At 36.9% G+C, this 13,272-nt stretch overlaps 1 protein-coding gene across 1 annotated transcript in view; it reads right to left on the reverse strand.

The window, feature by feature from the left end:
- The window catches only part of DZIP1 (DAZ interacting zinc finger protein 1), a 56,426-nt gene that overhangs the window by 25,738 nt on the left and 17,416 nt on the right, over positions 1 to 13,272 (reverse strand). Inside the window, exons 6-11 of the mRNA XM_014955638.1 lie at positions 11,940 to 12,101; positions 11,066 to 11,203; positions 9,696 to 9,758; positions 8,291 to 8,431; positions 6,985 to 7,033; positions 5,652 to 5,708 (exon numbers count right to left, since the gene is read on the reverse strand). Coding sequence (XP_014811124.1) covers positions 5,652 to 5,708; positions 6,985 to 7,033; positions 8,291 to 8,431; positions 9,696 to 9,758; positions 11,066 to 11,203; positions 11,940 to 12,101 — 610 coding nt within the window. The remainder of the gene's footprint in view (positions 1 to 5,651; positions 5,709 to 6,984; positions 7,034 to 8,290; positions 8,432 to 9,695; positions 9,759 to 11,065; positions 11,204 to 11,939; positions 12,102 to 13,272) is intronic.

Here is a 13,272-nt window from a genome sequence, read left to right on the forward strand (position 1 = left end):
GCACAGTTTGGGATCATTCCCAACAGCCTGCAGTGAGCCTGTTTTTGGAGGACAGAGCATGAAGCACAGATGAGATGTTCCGGGGGGATTTAATTTAGCTGCATGGGCGTTCAGGCCTCTGAGTTTCTTGGCTGGACCTACTGGACAGTAAGCCAGTTGCTGTGTAATTGGATTTAATCTATACTTGTTTTACCTGTACTTTACTCAAATGCAAGCTGCTTAAAGGAGCTGACTCATCTCTACACAAGCCCTTGTCCAGTGACTTAGTTTAACAGGGAAAGCCGAGTCCCCAGAACTCAGACCTGAAAATAGTCTGCTCGTCTGGCATAAAGGTACATGCTCCTCTTCCTCAGTACACTAGAAACAGAGGAAGTTAAAATCAGCAAAGGAATAGTTGCAAAAGCAAACCCCAAATGTATTACTTTTATGTGTAATATTGTTGTTCACTGTACGACAACAAAGGAAATTGAATGCTAAGACATGGGGAAGTGCAACATCTGGGAAGACAAGCTTCTCTTTACTTTCTCTTTATTTATATAAATCTATAAATTTTTACCTTATATACATTTATTGAACATCACACTGGAATCAAATGTAAGAAAAAACAGCGTGGTTCACCACTCCTCTGGTTTACAGACAGCTGTGGAGATGTCCCCCCTTAAGGAGCCCTCTCCTTATGTTTCCCAGACAGGTTCTTCTTCTAGACATCCGATCAGACCGCTCAGTTCTTACCTTTGTGCACATCCTCAAAATCATCAGCATTTAAATACTACCAAGCTTATTTTTAGGAATCATTCAAATCTGACTACCCAACTAGATGCCATATCTGTACAAAGCAGTCTTTGCTAACTTCAGATCTAAAACAATGCTGCTGCTGCAGACTGAAACCCCAACGACTCTGAAATACTGTAACCTTTTCTAGTTGTTCTAGTTTTTGCCCATCTTCTCACCAAGCTTCAATCCAACGTTAGCCTTAAACAAGTAATCACTGCAGCTTCTGACTTAAGCAGAGCCAGTTATCTTCCTCTCAGCTATCAGCCCTAAAGCTAGTTCAGCTGACCCTGAGTGGACACTGCTCTACATCAACATCTTCTACTCCTAGCTTTCGTTGTAGCCACATTGTTGAACCTAGACAGACTGCTATCTTCCCTTTTGGACTCACACCTAGATAGGAATTACTTGCTATTAGTCACTTCTCTGTTCTCTACTCCTGATGAATATCCAAACTGTGTTGTTGCCTGACTGGAAGTGGATCCCGGCAGGCTGAAGCAAGGCGGTAGGCACGTTGGGCTCCAGCAGATCACCTGCTTTGGACTATCAGAGTACTGGTAGAACTGGTGATTACATCAGTCTTGATGGTTCAGATGGAACCTCATTGTTCATTGACACAATTTGAACCCTGGCTCTCATCCCCACCCTTTTTTTGGCTATGAAGTAGAGATAGATTTCAGCTTCATACTTAAAGCTATTCAGACAGGCTCTGCTGCTTCTATGTTGCTTAATTGATCCTTCTTAACTCAACCATAACTCTCATTTGCCAATCAATGTCTGCCTAAGCCTAATCCTAACCCTAACCCAAGGTCAGTGATCCCTGTAAAACTTGGCAATAACCATGTCTCTGGGTGACACCTTTGCAGGCCCCACTGTAAATCAACTTCTGCTGCTAGCATGAACCACCTTGACTCCAAACCTAATTCATTGTGTCCTCCCCAACAGTCCCACGCCTGACCTTAACCAAACAGTACCATGGCTAAATCCTACACCTAGTCCAGTGGCAAATTCTGGACGCATCCTCACTGCATGTCATCAGCCAGCCTCAGTTCCAAACCTAACCCTACCATTATCCTCAGAAGAATGGTTCCTGTCAGCCTCAGGCTTGAACCTGGCTAAATGGAGGTGTCCACCACCAGTCTTAATGCAGGCTGGTCATATTCATATCTCACTGGCCTGAAGCCAGCCATATTACTAGCCATCATTAAGGACAGCAACCTTAAGATGACCTCCACAATGATCTGTCTGTCATCCCACATCTTCCAGAATACCTTTTTTGACAGGTACTATGCTTGGAGAGATAGACAAAATGTATCAGAAGTAGGGGAAGCCTTAATTTCTTCAGTGGATAATTACACTACTTAAAATTTATGCGTGTGCATACTTTGAAAAGTCACAAAATACCAGTTTTAAATAAGACAATTTCTATGCAGGTGGAATAGGAAAATATGTCTAACAATAATGAAGAATCACACTGTGTATATTTCAAGCATATAATATATTATTTGTCTCTTCTTATCTACTAGTTTAACAGAAACCCAATATTCTGACAGCACTATTGGAAAAGTAGTCTTCTGGCCAATATTTAAAGGATAAATCCTGTCTATTTACTCTGAAATATGAAATGCTAAAGTACTTTTTGCCTGAACAGAACTGCTACAATTATCAGTAGTGGAGTATTGCCTACTGTAAGCACTTTGCAATATGAAAACCAAGGATGAAATGTAAAATTTGTTTGATCTAAATTGCTGCACTTCTTCAAGATGTAAGGAATATAAGCCATGGTTATAGTTATTATCTACTCCTTTAATTTATAATCAAATTTCACATCCAAAGACCTGCCATACTTAACCTGTAATACTTGTAGTTTTGACTGTCATCTTTGAATTCATGCACTTCATACATTTTTCTCTTAACTAATCAATGGGAAGCCATATACTGCACAAAAGCAGTATAAATATTATTTTTAAACCAATATTCTTAAATATGATAAATTTTTGACACTTACCTGAGGCATCTAAGTTAGGAGCCTTGTCAGCTCAGACTCCTACATTCAACGAAGAGACACAGACAACTTCAAAGAGCAATTCAGATGTAAGTTTGGATGAACCAAACTCTAAGGTGTCCCTTTTCTCTGTTAACTGGCTAGGAAGACTACTTGGACTAAATTTTCCTCAGATGCTTCAGTTATGTCCCTAATGATAGCTGGGCCTTAGTCCACACCATGTTTGAAGACTAAGTCATAGGTTTTAATGGACAATGTAATTAATATCTTTGCTTTTTAACTACTGTCTTCATTTTCACCTAGTGTTCTTGACCTAACAAAGATTGAATATTGACCAAGTATCAACATTTCAAGAGTAATATAGGAGCCAAAGTCCAATTTTAAAACATGATTTTAAAAAATCATAATTAATCCATTGCCTTGTTGTGAGACATAAGTTATCTTCAAAGATAAGACAGTTATATCTGCACAAAACCCTACAGCTAGCTCAGAAACTGAGAGAAGAATGGTCAGCCAGGATGGCATTGAAGGCAGACTGTGAGCTCTCTCAAGAAATCAGGAACATGAACACAAAAGCACCAGGCTAAAACAGTTATCCCACTACTTTATACCTAAGATACCTCATTTGTAGTTTGGGTATCTTTTCATAGTGCAGATTTAAGATGTGCAGAATTAATCTTAGGATGCAAAAGCTTCCAGGCAACTTTGGAAAGCGTGCTTAAGTTCACATAAGAGAACCTTTTCCAGAATTAATTTTCTTGCAAATGGAAAAAACAAAAAGAAAGAAAAGGTAGATATTCCATATGCAGGCAATTGCTTGGTAGGAAAACTATAGCCCTTGTGATTTCAGAGATGCTCTGTGCTAAATAAATGTCTACAGAAGCTACCAGCAAGTGCTTTCATTTTCATAATGGCACAAGATGCAGCCATGATGTCTTAATTGAGTACGTAAGTCAATCCCTTGAGAAGCCATGAAAATTTTGGGAAAGACACTACAATTTCTGCTAACCTTTACATCCAGAAATTAGGTGGGGTAAGTTTAAAAAAAATCCAGAAGGGAAGAAAGGGGACAGACAGAGAGACCTGCAGAGATAAATAAAATAATCATCAGCAAAGGAATCTGAAGGAAACACCTTCTTTGAGGTTTCATAATAAACTGATAGTGAATCTTTTGTATATCAATGGCAGGAACAGCCTTTTCTATATCAAGAAATTTCATAATGCGTCACAGACTTTATATTTGGAAAGCAGCAAGAAGTCAGAAAAGATCTGAATAAGCTGATATAAATTGTCAGAGCGCAGAAAGTACTGATGTTCATGGAACTGCTTTCCTCCTCAGTCCAAATGAAAGCAAATGCACTAAGAAAGCAATGCTTGACAAGCTTGGTGTGTAAGCCTTTAGCAGCAATATTCTTCACAAAACTCGTTTCTTAAATTCAGGGCAATACCTAAGGTACTTGCTGTGAGATCTCTTAGCCAGAACCAGCACTACTGTGTTGGTGCAACAAATCTGCTTTGAATGAAAAATAATTGGATTATTTAAAATACTACCACTAATAATCTTTATTTAAGGTATTATTGTCTCCACATAACATCATTTCCTCTATATAGTTTCACTTAAAAAGCTTCTAGCAATGAACATCAGAGGTAAGAAATCTCTGTATTATTAAAATATTTTTACCATATAATAAAAATATCTTTTCCTTGGTTTAGTAATTCCTGACACAATAAATATTTTGAAATCAACACTTGATATTTATCAGTTTTTCATTCCTCATCAAGTTATCTAAAGCTTCTGTTACACACTGCTCCTTCTCCCCATATGCCTTTTCAGAATTTTCTGCATTTGGTGAAAAATTCTGTACATTTTTCTTAGACAAATTCCATTTCCTCTCCCCTTGGCAGATTTTTAAACTAAGGGAAATAATAATAAAATTGATTATTATTATTGACTATATTATTATGAACTATAATATTGATTACAGTTCAATAACTCAAATAATTTCTAAGATGGTTTTAATATTTAAACATTTTACTTAAAGTAACTTTTTCCTATTACTTTCCTACTGGAAATGAAAGTAAAGAATTATTTGATCACAGAATATTGGTATGGCAACAACATTCTCCATTACTTTGCAGACTGAGAAAAAAGTGAAAACTATTTTTACAAAGCACCAAACAACATATGTGAGGGTTTATTGCTTCCCAGTACTAAACTATATCACAATTCCACAAGTTAAATTAACTAAATAATGATCTATATGTAACTACAGTTATCTTCTGGAAGAACTATCTAGGTGAGATGACTGTCTATTTTGATTATATCTTCTGTATTTTTCCTCCTTGACATTTGAGGTCACATGAAAATGAAAATTTCTAGACTTATAAAAAAACATCTCCACATTTTTCTCTATACAAATTCCATTATATGCATATACATATGAGGGACATGGTTTAGTGGTAACTTGGCAGTGCTATGTTAACAGTTAGACTTGATGATCTTAAAGGTCTCTTCCAAGCAAAACAATTCTATGATTTCATCCAGTATAGACATACACCAGAAAATAAGCATATTCTGTAGAAGGAAACGTAATTTTACTTCCTCAATTAGTTTCATTTACCTTAAAGTTCTCCACTACTATACATGTGCTAAGAAATATTCTCAAATTATTTTATTTTGGTTTTAATTTATTCTTTTCAATAGTGCATCTTTACAATTACCTCATGGGAATTCTCAATGCTGACATACAGCAAAGCAAGTCAAGTTATTTAATTTTAACTACTCTTACAGCTATGCTTTGACAAGCAACACATTTGAGAAAGCAGTGTGTTAGGTTTGAAAGCACTGGATCTGGATCTATCAAAAAAAACTTACCGTGCATCACTGGTAGACTTGGTTTAGGTTCTTCAAGACGCTCTACAATAGTGTTCACTAAAATAGCACAGAAGTAAAAAATAATGTAAATGTATTATAGGAAATAATAACAGACGTACAGATTCATAAATGTTGCAATATTTGATCATAATTATAAATTACACCATTTTTGGTGTATTACTGCAAACAAATAGTTTACAAAGTAAAAATTGGCCCTTCACAACATAAAAGTACATCTCTAGATATGGTTAACATTTTTAATACTTCCAGAACCAGGACAAGAAACTAGTAATTGCATTGCCACTGAACGGGAATATGGACCTGCACTAGTCAGATCATCTCTTTGGTCATGTCTATACGTTGTGTTTGTGGCCCAGGGAAGAAGTCAAAAGCTACTTAGGCACGTCTAGCTTGATCAACACTTGTATTCCCTGAAGAGAATCTGCTGTATCCACACTTCATATCATTTAGTGCAAACCCTATATATAACATGCATAGTGTAGCCGTGGAGGGAATTATCACTTCAATTCTACATTCCTCGCATCAGCTTGAGGCCTAGGAGCAAATTCACATGACCAGATCCAGTTGAGAAGCCATACGGCCATACTATTTCTCCTCAAACTAACTTACTCTCTGCTGTTAGATTCAGTTCAAGCCAATGTTTCAGCTAATAAAGCAAGACTGTTTCAAAACTGGAATTAGAATTAATCTGGCTGTCATCATCTATTGCAATAAATTTATTTCGAGTCATTGCAACTGCAGCATCAACTATATGGGTGTTTGCAGTGCAGGACTGAATCCCCAAACCCTATTGTCAGGTTTAGCTATTTGTAATGGCCTTCAGATGCTAAAGCATTGCACAGACAAAACTACCAGAATTCTTAAACTTCTTTGAACATCTGTATCTTAACTCATAAATTAATCAATTTTGTCTGCTCTCTCAATATTTTCCCTTCTGTGAATTTGCAGCCCAAGGACAGTCAAGCGTGAAAAAACAATTAAAATTACACTTCATAAAGCAAACCCAAAAGTTGTTTACATAACACAAAACAGAGTTGCCATATTTCACATTTCTTCACTACTCAAGCAATCAGCTTTGTACATTAGAAGTCCTTACAGCTGCGAAATATGAACTTTGAAATCATGGCATAGAAACAGGTAGGCACCCTGCAAAACACAAATAAATTGCCAGTCAAGTCACTTGCCAGTGACTTGATTTCAGTATTTAGCTAGTAAAGTTGGTGTGTGTATTTTTTAATGAATTGTAACATTTGTTTCAGCCAAGCTGCTGAAATCAGAAACAAAAGTGCTCTTTCTTACAGTTTGTACTTACCGTCATATGGTTTAATGTTTGCAACTGATCTTGTGGACAATTCTTTTATCTAAAAGAGAAAAGACAGATACATGAAGTTACAAAGTAAATTATTAATATCTGGGAATGCCCAACTCCCTGCTCCTCGCAGGACTATCTAAAACTAAACCATATGACTAAGAGTGCTGACGAGATGCTCCTCAAACTGTGATAGGCTTGGTGCTGTGACCACTTCCTTGGGGAGTCTGTTTCAGTGACCGACCACTCTCTCTGTGAAGAACCTTTTCCTAATGTCCGACCCGAACTTCCTCAACACAGTTTCATTCCATTTCCTCATGTCCTGTTGCTGGTCATCAGAGAGATGAGACCACCACCCTCCCTTCCGCTGCCCACTTGAGGAAGATGTAAACTGCAATGAGGCCACCCCTCAGCCTTTTCTTCTCCAAGCTGAACAAGCCAAGTGACCTCAGCTGCTCCTCTGAAGCCTTGCCCTTGAGACCTTTCACCATCTTGGTTGCCCTCTTCTGGACACACTTTAATAGTCTGATGTCCTTCTTGTATTGAGGCACCCAAAACTACACAGGGTACTCAAGGGGGGGCCACATCAGTGCAGTGCAGAGTGGGACAATGTCCTCCCTTGACCAGCTAGCGATGCTGTGCTTGATGCACTCCAAGATACAGTTGGGCCTTTTGGCTGCCAGGGCACACTGCTGACTCATATTCAACTTGCCATCAACCCAAATCCCCAGATCTCTTTCTACAGGGCTGCTCTCCAGCCTCTTGACCCCCAATTTGTAAGTATCATCAGGATTATACACTTGGGACTGTGTAATCTGGGACTTGCTCTTGTTAAATTTCATATGGTAATAATTTAGTTAATTATTCTCACAGTGATAAAAATGATATTTTATTTTTAGTGTGAGAAGTCATGTATTTTCAGACTTCGAACACTAGCTTTCATTATGACTATTTTATGGCAGATTAAATCCTGTTCACTATCAGAAATTTTTCATCTGCACAGGTCTTTGGTGACTGTGACCTAGTAACCTTCTAACTTGGTTTTGAACTTATTAAAAACATTTGGGCTATTAATCCTCTCCTTCTAAATTGTGTTTTAATTCCTGGTTTACATTCCTGTCTCTTTTCCAGATCTATTCTCATTTATGAACATAGTTTACAAAGTTTAACCAAAATACTACTACAGCAATACTACTACAAATTTGGAATATTAACTATGCAACCATATATACATCAAAGACCAAATGTTAGTAAAATGTTTCTCTATGTCCTATATTCACTGAAACAGCAGGTGATTCACAAAACAGACCTGCTTCTTTTGAGTTATAATCAGATCATTCTGCTCCTGAAGCCTCTGCCCCAATTCTTCTATCCTCCTCTTGTAAAAGGTGTTATTTTTATTCAGGTCTTCTCTCACTGATGATTTAAGTTTCTCGATCTGTGACAGCAGCTAGAAAGCAATCAGAAGAAAAGGAACTTGACACTAATATTATATAAAATATTTTAATGCTATAGACTTTAAAAAACAAGTGTCATGCTTAAATATTTTTAACATTTTTTTTTTTTTTGCAGCAAAAACATAATGTCTCCTGTGATTTCACTGGGACTTGTATATATTACAAAGCAGTTGTCTGGATCACTTTTTATGTACACAGGGAAGACTACCTAAATTGCAAAACAAAAAAAGGGACATACACACACGTTGCTGAGGTTGCCTAAAATAAGACTGCAGGAAAAAAAAGCATACAACTCTATAACAATGTTTTGGTTATAAATAGTGTCAAATACGGGTATTTTAAGGTGATGAGATGTGAATTTGCATGATAAACCTAATATATTAGCTCTGAACATAGAAGAAAGGGAACGATATTTTAGGTGCACCATCCCAAAAGTAATACTTACATTACTCCTCCCTTATTCTATTCTTGCACTGTATGTGGGTGTATCATTAACTACATCCTTTTTGGGGAATGTTCCATGGTTCCTCCCCACTGCTTCCTTGCCAGAGGAGGAGAAGCATTGGTCAGACCACTATGATCTGCTCAGTTCTTACATGGTCACGCAGATGAAAGGAAAATGAAAGGAAAAGAAGCAAGAGAAACAAAGCAGGAAAGAGATTAAAAGGAAATGCAGACATAAAAAAAAAATATCTGAGGAATAAAGCTTTGTATAGTAAAATATATAGACTGATGCAAAATAAAATGCCATGGTGTTTTTTTCCTGGAAAAGCTGAACAGATTCTGCGTTAGGAAGCTACAACAGAAAAAGCAGCAGAGAAGTGATAGAAAAGAAAAGATTGAGACGTATGCCATCAGTCCATGGTAGCAGAAGGTGCAGGGCAGATGAAAGCTACATGTTGGCAAGTTCTATCTCAACTATCCAGCATACCCAAATAACACAGAAAACACTGTATAATGCAGTGCTCACAGAATTAGTTGTAAGCTCTTCAAAAGAGAGATACAGTTCCAAGTGTCTGTCAGATTCTTAAATGATATATTCCGTTTCAACCCTGGCCTTAACTGAAATGTCAAGATCCCAGCGTAACAGAAATACAGAGATAACAAATGCATGTAAGAGGACACACTCTCAGAAACTCTTGAGATCTGGGCTTTCTAATCCAGCAGATGTATTACAGCATATGAAGAACTACTGAAAGGGTAAGAAAATAAGAAAAAAGTCTCCCTTTAGTTTAAATGGTTTGCCATGCCACTTACCAGGGATTTTTCTGTCTCATGGTCATGATGAAGGGCTTGTATTCTAGACGTCCACTTACTTTCCTGCATAAAGGAAATCAATATCAGTTCATGTTAATAACACATTACCGTTTAGTTTGACATACGCAGCTTTATTTCTTGTTAATAACACATTACCCCTTAGTTCAATAGATGCAGCTTTATTTTTCTAAACAAAGCACAAATTCTGAAAAGATTACTGATGATATGGAACACAAGTAACCCCATATTTAAGACCTAAAACAGTAATCAGTATGTTTTGTACATCCCAGTGTGGTTTTCTCACCAATCACTCTAGAAACTATGTATTTGTTCCTTAATTCGTATGTATAGTGACTGTAAGAGAGAAATACACAAGTATTTTGATACATCTCTGTGTATTAATAATATGAGTAGTAAGAGCAGGGTTTTTTTCCCCAAAGTAATGTCATTTCAGGCACTCAGTAACAATGTATTTTGCGCAATGATCATAAAGCAGTATTAATACACAGGTTTTAGAGTGAACTGAATTTCCTTTGATTAAGTAAAAACCACAAAGTAAAACTCCCTAAGTTTTCCAAATCTTTGAGCAGAAGTGACCAAAATTCTGGATGATACCAGCACTGCATAAAGACCTTCACATCCCAAGAACCATAAAATATATAACACACATCTCAAAGTGTCCAAAAAAACCAAACAAAAGAGTAAAAAGGTTTGTGGGCATTTCAAAAGGCCTCACAACTCATATTTTTTATAGGATCAGCCTGGACATGTAGGTGAGACTCGGAGCAATGCAGCAATCTTGGTCTCAGTGGCCCTTTCTCACCCAAGCTTTCCTATGGGTGGGACTTGGATTGTCCAACAGCTTTGCACTAGTACTACTATCCGTGCTGGTCAGATGATATAGACCTGGTACAGAGGTTACACCTGACAAGCTCAAGTGCTTCATATGAACTCAAAAGCCAAGGGCTGACAAATCCTGCCAGGAAGTGTCTTTAACATTTTTTTCTTGGAAAATTCCAATTTTTCCATAAGCGGTCTCACAGATCAGCAGACGTAAATGGTTTATTACAGCCTTCTGGAATTGAATTGCAGTCTTACTTGGTAAAGCTTACTATATTTAATAACAAAGAATAACAGGATATCAATAAATAAATATCAATGTGTTTATTTATTAAAGATAAGGGAAATAATTCCTTGGTTTCCATTACAGAGATTGTACTAAATAGCAGTTAATCTTTAAAAACATCTATGTTAGACATTGAGAAGGATGAGAATTTTACTTACAGATTTCAAATCCTACTCGGAAAGGTAAAAAAATTAAAAGAACACAAGTAGTCTGTCAAAAGCAAAACATTAAGTTACAGCGTTACCTGTTTTTCAAGAAGTTTAACCACATTGTGATAATCCTGAGGACTTTGAGGTTTCTCTTCTGTAAATTCTTGGCTGTCTTTCAGTGTCCCTAAATTGGATTTTTGTCGCATATTGGACCTTTGTAATTCTAACAGTTGCTAAAAAGCAGGGGGGAAAAAATGAAGATCCGAATATGTATACACTTTTTGTTTTATAAAACTGTCATTTAATACCAAATTTACTTTAAACATAACTACAGAGAAATTGTATTAGATGCTTCTCACATTTCTTACAAGTTCAGCATTTATCAAATTTCATATAATAATTAATACATACATCTGCCAGAAATATACCTTGCAAGTATACACATGAACTAGCAGCTACAAAATTGCTCTGCTAATGCCACAGGTAGTTGTTTTCTGACGCACTTATGCTTTCACAATTCTCTTTCTAGTCAAAACTCCAGAAAGCATTTCCAGATCATGTATTGAAAACACACACAGTTATACTGTCTGGACTATAATGCAGAGGTTAGTTCCCTCCATGCCAGTTATAAGAATATTAATGTAAGTATACCTAACAGACAGCAATAAGAACAATATCTACTAATATGTAAACAGGCACTCAAAAGTTGAGGAGTAAGAAAAACTGTCAGAGTTGCTGAAGGTGTAATTCATTCATCCAAAAACAATGCTATTTTAAAAAGAACTGAAATTATGTTTAAAAAGTACTGGTATACAAAGACACAATTATGGCTATCATCCAACCATTATTCTTAAAGTTTTGCAAGAAGACCTTTAAGATGACTACATCGCATTTCAAAGATGTGAAGTTCACCATCATCTACTGGAAGGGATTCACGCCTTAAAATGTTGGAAAATTTAAATCACTTACATTTTCTAATGTTGAATTTCTCGAAGATAACTCCTTAAGCTCTTTCATAAACATCTCTTTCACTTTTTCTATTTCATCAGCCAATTTCTCTTTTTCCTCCTCTTTCCATTTATGAAATGACTGTAGAATTTCTTCTTCTTTTGATTTTTGCTGTTCACATTCCTGAAATTATTTTAAAAACATTATTTGTTATTTTTCTCTACATGCAATACTAATTCAAGCACCCAAACTTCATGTGGGGAGCAGTCGTTTTCAACGGGCAACACTGTGCCATCAAAAAACATGAAAAAACCACCAGTTTCTGAAGAATTCTGGGGCAGCAAGCTATACATTTTGCTAGCAAACCAAGCAAGCTTCAAGAAGGTTTGGTAGTTTTTATTATTTCTCATTGAATAACACGTGAATGACCTTGGTTGTACCAAAGATCCACCTAGTTCAAGCATCCTCTTTCTCATAGAGTCCGTAAGTGTATAGGTAGGAAAGGATAGCAACGGAGCAAGTAAACATGTACCTTCTCCTTAATTGCCTCTGGCTGTTTTCAGCTCAGAGGACTTCCTCAGCCTGATACAGTTTTGTAAACTTGGTAACCTTGGATACATTTCTCCTCATACACCTCCTCCCTTGTGGCTGCATCAGCTTTTAGCAAGTGCAGCATCTTTTGCCAGCGGGCTCCACAGGTCTACTACAAGTTGCATGAAGAGTCAAGTACTTTTTTTTGAGGGGGTTGAATCTGGCTCCTGCTGGATTCATTTAATGGATGGATGCTAGGTCCTGCACTGGAAAATACAGTGAATGATTGACACCTCTTCACTCTATGCAACTTGTGACTTTGCAGTCTGTAGAATGGCTGAGCAAGTTATCAATCATCAGTCTGAAAAAGAGACAGCAGCTTGGTAGGAATGGGGGGTGAGATATTGATGTCTGTGAAGATCTTGAAGATCATCGAGTCCAATCATAAAGTTAACACTGCCACGTCCACCACTAAACCATGCCCCTAAGTGCCACATCTGCTTGTCTTTTAAATACCTCCAGGATATTAAATTCTATCATATCCTTTTTGAGATGAAGAGACTAGACCTACACACAGTATTTAGGCTGTGGCTTGCACAGTGATTTTTCAAATAATTTGTAATATTTTATTTTCTTTTCTAGCTGCTACTAACCACCGGGCTGACATTTGCCCAGAACTATGTATCACAATGTTAAGATGTTGCCCTTCAGTAATAACACTCAGCTCAGAACCCATCGTTTTGAAGATGAAGTTAGAATTATTTTTTCCTCACGCACATTTATTCCACTTTATCTGTTAAATTACTTTTGCCATTCCTTTACC

The sequence above is a fragment of the Calidris pugnax genome, unplaced genomic scaffold, assembly GCF_001431845.1.
Source record: "Calidris pugnax isolate Ruff unplaced genomic scaffold, ASM143184v1 scaffold274, whole genome shotgun sequence".
In the NCBI taxonomy this organism is placed as follows: Eukaryota; Metazoa; Chordata; class Aves; order Charadriiformes; family Scolopacidae; genus Calidris; species Calidris pugnax.